Here is a 10,257-nt window from a genome sequence, read left to right as displayed (position 1 = left end):
GAGCACGTCCGCTCTGTGTCTCACTTCCCTATTATTATTGGAAAATAAACCCCTGTTAAATGTTCCAGTTCGTTGCCTGTCGTTTCTACCATTGACCCTGCATGGTGCAGGCTTGAGAAGTAGTAAGGCTGTTTAGGCTGTGCCATAAGTGTTAATTTGGTCCGGCGCGGCTTTGGGAACTTCTGCTCGGTTACGCCGGATCCAAGTCGGTAAAAGCGACTCGGTTTGGACAAAGTCGGCCGAGCATTTGGTTTCCCCGGTCGTTAGACGGCGTGAGAACTGAGGTAAATTGGAATAGACAAGTGGACCCTACATGGTCCACCATGATGGGTGGATAAGATTTGGATGCAGATCCGCCTATCAGTAGGATACAAAACAAAATGTTCAGCCTGGCGAAGGTATGCACTCCACCGAGTGCCGTTCGAGTACAAGCATGATTTCTGGTAAGAGCCTCAATGAGGCAGTGTGTTTGTTGGTGAGTGGATGAACACAACACACCGGTAAGCACGTGAACACGGCAAGACCATGTTGATGGACAAATGTCCTTTTTTTCTCTCTTTCGGCTTCATCAGTAATAGCTCATTAACCAGAGAATAATTGCGTCACACCACTACACACACACACACACACACACACACACACACACACACACACACACACACACACACACACACACACACACACACACACACACACACACACACACACACAAACTTACACTGAGTAAATGTTCACATAAAATTCTGATAGTTTCTCAACAAAAAACCTCAGCTTCCACCTCCAAACTCTGTCGCACAATTGCTCCCCTCCCCCACCCCCAACCCCTCCCCCCCAGCCTCATCCTCACCCATCACGGTCACCTGTTAAACTCACAAATGCAAGAAGAAATGATCGAAGGTAAATAATAACGGCCTGCATAACCTGTACAGTAAAGACGCTGATTGAGAGAGAGTGAGAGAGGATTCTAAAGGGTAACTGCTATGGGTTTCTAAAGGGTAAATTCTAAAGTTCTAAAGGGTATTTTCAAAGGGTCAATTCGGAAATTCTGAAGGGTTGTAAAGAGTTCTCAATGGTAAATCTAAGGGATTCTAAAGGGTAATTCTAAAAAGTTTTAAAGGGTAATTTCAAGTGGTTCTAAAGGGTAAATTCTAAAGGTTCTGAAGTGTTATAAGGGTAAATTCTAAAAGTTATATAGGGTTATAAAGTGTAAATTCTAAAAATTAATTCTAAAAAGTTCTAAAGGGTAATTTCAAGTGGCTCTTAGGGGTAAATTCTAAAAGTTCTGGGGGGTTTATGAATGGTAAATTCTGAAAAAGTTCGAAAGGGTAATTTCAAGTGGTTCTAAAGGGTAAATTCTAAAAGTTCTAAAGTGTTATAAAGGGTGAATTCTACACTTCTAAAGGGTTATAAAGGGTGAATTCTTAAAAAGTAACTCTAAAAAGTTCTAAAGGGTAATTTCAAGTGGTTCGCAAGGGTATTCTAAAAGTTCTAAAGGGTTATAACCCTTTAGAACTTTTACAATTCACACTTTATAAAAAGGGTGAATTCTAAAAGTTCTCAAAGGTTATAAAGGGTAAATTTTAAAAGTTTTAAAGGGTAAGTCCTGAAGGGTAATTCTAAAACATTCTAAAGGGTAATTTCAAGTGGTTCTAAGGGGTAAATTCTAAAAGTTCTGAGGGGTAATATAGGGTAAACTCTGAAAAGTTTGGAAGGGTAATTTCAAGTGGTTCTAAGGGGTATATTCTAAAAGCTCTAAAGCATTATAAAGGGTAAATTCTAAAAAGTAATTCTGAAAAGTTCCAAAGGGTGATTTCAAATGGTTCTAAAGGGTAAATTCTAAAGTTCCAAAGAGTTGTAATGGGTAAATTCTAAAGTTCTAAGGGGTTCTAAAATGTAAATTCTTAGGTTGCAAAGAGTTCTAAAAGTCTAAAGCAGTGTTTCCAAACTATTTGTCCATTACTCAAAATTTGAAATCATATTCGCCTTGCAATCCAAATGGTTTCTAACAGGTTATAAAGGGTGAATTCTAAAAAGTTCTGAAGGGTAATTTCAAGTGGTTCGATAGGGTAATTCTAAAAGTTCTAAAGGGTTATAAAGGGTGAATTCTAAAAGTTCTCAAAGGTTATAAAGGGTAATTCTAAAATGTTATAAAGGGTAATTTCAAGTGGTTCTAAAGGTTACCCAGATAAAAATTATCGTTGATAACATTTTAGATGTGAAAACCCCCCTTAAAAAAACAGAGTTTTGAGAGGAATAATTCCAGTTCAGGTCGTGACCCTTGGATTGTGATGAAACTTGGTGAATAGGTTGGGTTTGTGACAAGGATAAATCGTTTTGATTTTGGTTCAGGTCCGGATCCAGATCTGTCCTATCAGTGGGATACAAAATGTAAACTGATCAACCTAGTAAAGGCATGCACTCTTCCGAGTGCCATTCAGTTTTGCTAGGTGTCGCTTTATGAGTGATTTTTCATTTATTTGTTTGTTCGACTTCGGTGCCTTCCTGAACCGCGAGACGGAATGAGTTGAAAATTGGTCGGTGTGCTCAGGGGGTGAACGGGAAGAATTTAGCAGGAAGAAAATTCATAATACTCAGGGTTCAAGGAAGGGAAAGGATCCCATTTCTCACTGTGTAAATGTGCTTCATCATACCACTTGGTGGAAGCAGGTACATTATTCCGAGTCAAAATAAAACACACCATAGACATCAATGAAGTGGGGAATGAATCCCTCTGTCAGGACTGGTTCTATCCTCATAAAATACAAATAATAATCTTGTGAGGAAAATACTCGATTTTGTCAAACGCTATTAAGGACTGTGTTGGAGGATGGTTCAAATGATGGGTTTGATCAAGTGGAAATTTCAAAGGTATGCTAACCGCTCCAGGTCTTTTGAACAAATTTAGATTGTCGATGATGACTTATAAAGAGCATTTGTATAATTGCTTGTTTACTTACCATTTTACTGAGTGTGTATGCAAGAGGCAAAATATTTCCATGAGGAATTTTCTGGTTCTTGCACATCACAAATTTAGATTGTCGATGACTACTTATGAAGAGCATTTGTAAAATTTCTTGTTTAACATTGTACTGAGTGTGTATGCTCGAGGCAAAATATTTGCATGAGGAAGTTTCTGGTTCTTGCACATCCAATCCTTTTCACATTCTTCACAGTATTGGTTCATTATTTATACAAGTGGTACTACCTCAAAAGTGCGGCTCACGACGGAAGCTTCACCATATGCGAACAGATAAAGGAGGAGAAGTCACGCTCATACACCTCTACTCAACTGGAGGTAAGGACTGAGGAAACAAAAAGGCAACAAGTAATCCAACTATTTGACCCTGAAATCCAAACATGCATGGTTCAAATTCCTGGTGGTGTTTGGTAAAGAATATCTGGTGATATTTGCTGAAAGGGTAAAAAAGAGAATGAATGTGGTTTTCGCTTTTTCTTCGAAGGAGGGAGACGTGATGGATACAGCTCATGGAACGACCCATTATCTGAACACTGTTTTTGCTGGGAAAAGAAACGTTCTCATGTATTCTTGTGAATTAAGTGTTACCTCTCTTCTCTGTATTTGAAGAACTGAGCTTCTCATCAACAAATGTGTAGCAATGCTTCGCCAAAGTGTCGCCTCATTCGCAACTGGTTCAAATTGTATCAGAGTTCTCTTCTTCAAACCTTGTGTATATATCTTGGACTCTGCTGTTGGCGTTCCCCCCCCCCCCCCACCGCCCTCGCTAATGTTCCTTTTGTCCTGTTGTATCCTGATGCATTCAGCATACTAGAACTAGTATTTCCACGAGTCTCGACTATGCACACAAAAAAGGCCGTTTGATTTTCAGGTTGTTTTTAAACCCCAAATGCTGCCTATCCTGCTCTCGTACGACTCTTCACATCTTTTTCAAAGTCTTCCCTGTGGATTAAATTTTGATTTGGCTTAAAGTATAAAACACTGGCAGATTGTAGATGACATAGTCTTTCTCCATCAGAATGTATTTCTATATTTTTCCAAATGCAGCTGTTGGAACATTTCTTCGAGACGTGCAATGGAAATTTTTGGTGAGATTGTGTGTAATTGTCTGAAATGTTTTTCGATCTTGAACTTGCACTACTTTGTTGCAGTTTCACACTTGCTATTTCTTTTCTCTTTTGCAGATTTGTTCAGAAAAGTGCTTTCCTTTTGAAAAGTGTCCAACAATACCACGTTTTGCAACAAAGCCCCCACGTGTACTCCGCTTAACTGCAGATCAGTCAGCCCTTTACACATCATCAGCAAGGTCAGGGAATTGATACTTGTGGCTGAAGCTCAATTTTTTTCTCTCTTCTCCAATTCGATTGTCTGACCATTAGTTTGGTTTCCAGCCTGGGCATTCCACTTTAGACATCCTTCTTTTACTAACTCAAACTCAAGCAAAGATTAAGAGCAGGTGCACTGGATATTGCTCAAGTTTGCTAATTTAATTGTGCATGTGAGGTTTGTGCATAATTATGAGATGGTCTGACATACAACCTGGATTGCTGGGATTTCTACTAATGGCATTGTCTTTGACTTGCTGATAGATTTCCTAGATTTGTACAAGAAGTGTTTTGTTCTGGAGGGGATACTTTTCCTGTTATACATTCCCCAAGGCAGTATCTTGGGATAAATCATTGGTTTACATAAATGACTTGTATTTCTTTTTGAGACATTTTCGGTACAGCTTTTTAGATAACTCCATCCTGTGTCAAAGTTCCTTACACTTGTGGCAGATAGACAGAGCTACATTACTGTCTGCTGATTGAAAGAAGCTAATAAACTGGTCAGTCACCTATACACATGGAAAACAAGAAAACAAGCTGCGTTTTCTTGGATCATAGCAATAACCGAGACCATTATTTGGAAACTATAACATTTATCAAAAATAAAACCATATATTGGTAAAAAAAAAATGCTTGTTCATTTTATGACTTGACATAAATTCAGCGATTGCTGATTTATTTTTTAAAATCACAAAATGTGGATATCTTAATGCCACTTTTTACATCAGAAAACACACCAACTTTAGAATGGTGCTGCAAGCAACATATCATGTTATGTAGATCCCAAGACCAGTCAGTCATGACTTCTAATGATGTCACAATGGAATGAATGTCTGAAAAGGTCAGTAGTGTGTGATGCAACTCTCCTCATCTCCAGAAGAAGCTGCCTCAGATAATCCAAAGGAAGTTGGTGTCATTTCTGGTGTAACACTGCCTCCAACTGTGTCAGAGTCTGCAGAGAAGGTCCATTCTATAATTTTTTTTTTTTTTTTTTTTGTATACCTTGGTCGAGGCTCGTATGAGAGCGAATACACAACTCACAGCAAGGAGGCATGAGACAAGAGGGGCGGGAGTGGAAGGGACAAAACATTGGGGAACAGACACAGGTGAACTGTGGAAGGGAGAGGGATCGGGATGGGACGGGGAACATGGCGAGGAGAAGATGGACATTACAGGGACTTTCAGGAAGGATAGCAGGAGAATTGAAGGAAGTGGGCTTGGGTGGATTATCGGGGGTAGAAAAGATCGAGGATTTGGATGGGGGAAGATAAGAGGTGGTGGTGAACAGCTGTTTTGAAAGCCTGGAGGGAAGAATGGGAAAGAATAGAGTGAGGAAGTTTATTCCAAAGGCGGGAAAAAAGAGGAATGAAAGAGTGAAGATGAGCAGTGATTCGTGATTTTGGTAGTTTTACCAGAAGGGGGTTGTTGGCGGACCTTGAGCGCCCTGTGGAAATGTGGTTGGGACAAATCGCAGAGAGAGCAGGGGGGGCAAGGCTGGAGAGGAGTCGGTAGAAGACAGAAAGACCACCGACTAACCTGCGGTGATTGAGTGAGAGGCCCAAAGACTCAGCTTCATTGCGGGAGATGCCAATGATCTTAAATGCCCTGCTTTCGACAGCGTGAAGTCGAGAAAGGTGGGAGGCAGGAGCACCAGCCCAGAGGGGAGAGCAGTACTCCATCAGGCTACGGACAAAAGCTTTGTAAGTGGTCAGGAGCTCAAGAGGGCCGAGGAAGGACTTTGCACGACGGAGGATTCCCAGTCGGCGACTGGCTTTTGAGGCAAGGTTGGAAATGTGACTTTCCCAGGAAAGGTCATGGCAGATAGTGAGACCCAGAAGCTTGAAAGAAAAGACTTCTTCCAGAGGATTGTTGAGAAAGTGGATGGGGGGGTTTTGTAAACGGTCCTTTCGAAGAGACATAGTGAGAGTGTGAGATTTGTCTTGATTGAAAGACATGTTCCACGTGTTGGACCAGTTTGTGATTTTATCCAGATCTGCAGTGAGCGAAGAAGCTGCTGCTTGCCGGTCTGAGGGATGACAGATGGTACGGCAGAGGGTGGAGTCATCGGCAAAGAGAAATAGAGGATTTTCCAGAGAGTCCGAGAGATCATTGATGAAAACCAGAAAAAGAACAGGGCCCAGAACGCTACCTTGAGGAACTCCAGCCTGCACAGGAAGAGGGGATGAAAGAACTCCATTTAGGGCCACACGTTGACTGCGACAGGAGAGGAAGTCTGCGAGCCATGAGTGGAGATGGCCTTGAATACCATGGGAAGAGAGTTTGGTGAGTAGGGCAGGGTGCCAGACTGTGTCAAAAGCACGTGATATGTCCAGGGATACGATTTGTTTGATTGAGGACCTGGCATTGAGGACCTCCATCCATTGATGGGAGAGCAGTAGCAGCATATCCAGGGTAGAGTGACCTGGTCTGAAACCAAATTGATGATTGAAAATCAAGCCATTGGAGAAGAGGAAGGATTTCATGTCTGAAGCGATGATGGATTCCATAACCTTGCTGATGATTGGGAGAAGGCTGATTGGTCTGTAGTTACAGGGATCTGTTTTTGCACCTTTTTTATGCAGGGCAGTGATGTTAGCAGATTTCCAAGCAGATGGCAGATGACCTTGGGAAAATGAGAGGGTGAATAGAACAGAGAGAGGGTGAGCAAGAGCAGAAGAGCAGGCTTTGAGGACACGTGGGCTGATGCCGTCTGGACCGGTTGCAGAATCTGACTCGAGGTTTGAAAGCAAGCTCTCCACCTTGTCAGGAGAAAAGGATACAGAGTCCAGGGACAGTTTGGTGCGACTGGGTAAAGTGGGTAGAGATAGTGATGGGTTTGGGACACAAGATTTAGCTGCAAACACCGAGTTTAGACATTCAGCTTTATCACGTGTGGAATCAGCAGTGCGGCCATTTGAGGTAAGGGAGGGGATGGAGGGGGAACATACACCAGAAACAGATTTGATTAAACGCCACCAGGATTTTGAGGAGGGAGAGAGGTTTGAGAGTTCAGACTTGAGATGAGAAAGATGTTGTTTTCTGGCTCTCCTGAGGGTAGATACACACTTGTTCCGAGCTTTGTGGAAAGAACTGAGATTGCCCTCAGTTGGGTTTGCTTTCCATGAGGCAAAGGCAAGTTGTTTCAGGACAACTGCCTCACCACAATCTTCAGTAAACCAAGGGCGGGAGGAAGGGTAAGACAACTGAACACGAGAGGGGATAAATCTGTGCATGAGGGAGAGCAAGTTTCTTTGAAAGAATTCCCAGGATGAGTTGATGCTTGAGAAAGTAGTGATAGGAGACCAGTCTGTAAGTTTGATGGCTGCTCGGAGACCCTGCCAGTCGACTTGAGTGAAATGCCAGACTCGACGGCGGTGAGGTGGTTCTCTGATAACAGCCAGAGAGATGTCCACTTTAACAAGGACGTGGTCAGAAGAACCAATTGGAGCGAAGGAAGAGCAGCAGATATTGTCAGGGAAATTTGTCAAAATCAGATCCAGAAGAGATGGAGTACCATTGGTTGAGATCCGGGTCGGGAAGTTGACCGATTGAGTCAGTCCCAATGAGTCACAGAAAGCTTTTGCTGATGTCCCATGGCAGGTGAGAGAGGTACCCACACCTAGCCAACTGGCGTGATGACAATTGAAGTCACCACATAAGAGGAAGAGAAAGCCCTATTAATTATATGCCCAAGAATGTCACTAAAGTGCTCTTTTAGACTAAAATCAGGACACTTTGGTGGCCAGAGCAATATCGTTGTGATACCATAATTTTGCAAGAAGTCAGCAACTGCATGTGAACAGTGAAATCTGGCAATGTCACCCATGGATACAGGCCTTGTGAGAAGAAGGTTGTCAAAATTTGAACAACATGATCCAAAATGTTCGTACAGCACTTTTCACCTGTCAGGTTACCATGTACAGTGACAGGTTAAACTTTGAGGGGCAGCCTCCTATCATAGCAGTTCCACCCCCAAACAGAATAGACTCTACAATGTCCTTAGGTGCATGGACTGTGTTAGGTTGCCATCAAACTCGAGTTCGACCATCAGTTGTGTGGAGAAGAATTGAATATCCGACCAATGGATTTCCGTCTATGACGAGATTCCAGTATTGATGTGCCTGGCACATCAATAGTGGAGTCTCCTCATGGAGGCTTTGCATCTTTGGATGAAAAGAGGACATCTTTATGGTTGGTTTCCTGGCTTTGTCAGATGCATCACCATATTAAACGGTCTACAATAGAGGAACAGTGAGTGTGAAACAGCAACAAGTTAGTGCAAGATCCACCTGTCTGAGCATAAATTCCACCAAATTAATTGTTATAGTTTTTGGGCGGGGATCAAAACCATCCATGATTGGAGATAAATTTATCAACAACCCGGAGATTGGAGACACTCTCTGGTGAGAGATAGTGATGGCACTGCTGAGATGGGTGGGAGTGCAGGAAGCATATGTTTGGTTGGTCGAAGGTCTACATGAGTGAATGAAGAGTATTGCTTGGTCATGGGTAGTCAGAAGAGTTCAGTGTGAACATCAGATTTAGGTAATGAATATCACTCAGTATTATGCAGTTGAAGCTGGTGAGCAGGAGGTGATCAAGTCTCGGGTGTAGCCAGGCTGAGGCAGACGAGGCAGTTTCCTCGTCACTCATTTCCTGAAATATGATCTGGCCTGAGCCCTCTGGCCATCTGAGCTCCTTGGGGAGTAAACTATCAAAGCTACCCGGCAGTGCTCTGAATGCTCTTATCTCCACTCCTATCACAATACCTAAATAGGACAGTTCACCTCTTTTCGCCTCATCGCTTTTGGACGTCTGGCTACGCCCTTGCAAGTGAGGCATTCTGAGAAAGATAATATCTGCAGACAATCTAGTTTTTGTGGTGCAGAGTGGGCAGGAAGATTGTGAGAGGAGAGATTTAAATAAGGTGGGGGTGGTGGTGTTGTAGAGATTTGGCTTGGGTTTGAGGACATTGGAGGAGTATTGTACAAAAGGCAAAGCAGTAGCAGCTTGATACCATTATGCCTCACCCCTTATCAAGGGAAATGAGGACGAATAATGCTTCTTCTCCTTCGTTAATGGCCATTATTATCCCACATTGTGGGGTCAACCAGGGGAAGCTTGACCCGAGTGTTCACGAACCAGCTACTCAGGCCTGACATTTGACTTGTGTTTGACTTGTGAGGGCAGGAATTTGGAATTTGTCCATGGTGCTGGTGATGGCTCGCCTACTCTTTGCCAAGGATACCATGGGAACTTTATCATCCACCAATGAATGCTGGCAGATGGGATTCCCGTTTAACGTTCATCCAAGGGACGGCACACACATTGATGAATCACCCTGCCTGTGAAACACTGGGATGACAGTTTATAGCCGAGTCGGGTATCAAACCCTGGCGAGACAGCCTCGAGGCGGGTGTGAATAACAATAATAATAATCCATCCAACAATTGAGACCATACTCTGTGCAGAGTGTTGGTGCTGCCTAAGCAGTCTCCTTGGCTATTGGGCACAATCCTGGATGGGTCGTCACTCCAACGCAGGATACCAGCAAGCTGGTACTCATTGTGCCAACCTCAGAAAGACGACATCTCAACCCAACCTGGTATTAATTCAACAGCCAAGCAGGATTTGAACTCAGGACATGAGGATCCTCAGCCCACCACTCGAGCCATTGAGCCAACACCAGGCAATAACAACAACAGCAAAACCCACATTAATGTTTCTCTGGCCAGGAGCTTCTGAAATCCTAGAACTGAAACCATGACAAAAATAATAATAAAAGCAGAGTACGAATTTGGTGTACATTTATGAATAAATAAGTTATAAGTATGCAATGCAGTACCTGTTATACGTTTAATGAACATTCATTTGTTCAACATTCTTGAAATGATCTTATTTCTCACATCCAGGCAACAACGGAAACATATTGCCCCCGACATTGAGGAACAT

The 10,257-nt window shown here is 42.7% G+C and overlaps 1 protein-coding gene across 3 annotated transcripts in view; it reads left to right on the top strand.

The window, feature by feature from the left end:
• Nucleotides 1-296: 296 nt before the first annotated feature.
• Nucleotides 297-10,257, top strand: part of LOC147026219 (uncharacterized) — an 18,181-nt gene continuing 8,220 nt past the window's right edge. The window contains exons 1-4 of one of the 3 annotated variants that reach the window (XM_085881405.1): nucleotides 386-443; nucleotides 3,174-3,295; nucleotides 4,162-4,283; nucleotides 10,218-10,257. The exon at nucleotides 10,218-10,257 is cut by the window's right edge and continues 32 nt beyond it. In XM_085881405.1, the coding sequence (XP_085737531.1) occupies nucleotides 401-443; nucleotides 3,174-3,295; nucleotides 4,162-4,283; nucleotides 10,218-10,257 (327 nt within the window). In that variant the 5' untranslated portion in view covers nucleotides 386-400. The other 2 variants (XM_085881403.1, XM_085881404.1) reach the window with 2 other exon arrangements.

This window comes from Eptatretus burgeri, chromosome 5 (assembly GCF_056783735.1).
Source record: "Eptatretus burgeri isolate ZD-2024b chromosome 5, Ebu_testis_v1, whole genome shotgun sequence".
NCBI lineage: Eukaryota > Metazoa > Chordata > Myxini > Myxiniformes > Myxinidae > Eptatretus > Eptatretus burgeri.
This window is presented reverse-complemented; position numbering and strand designations above follow the sequence as displayed.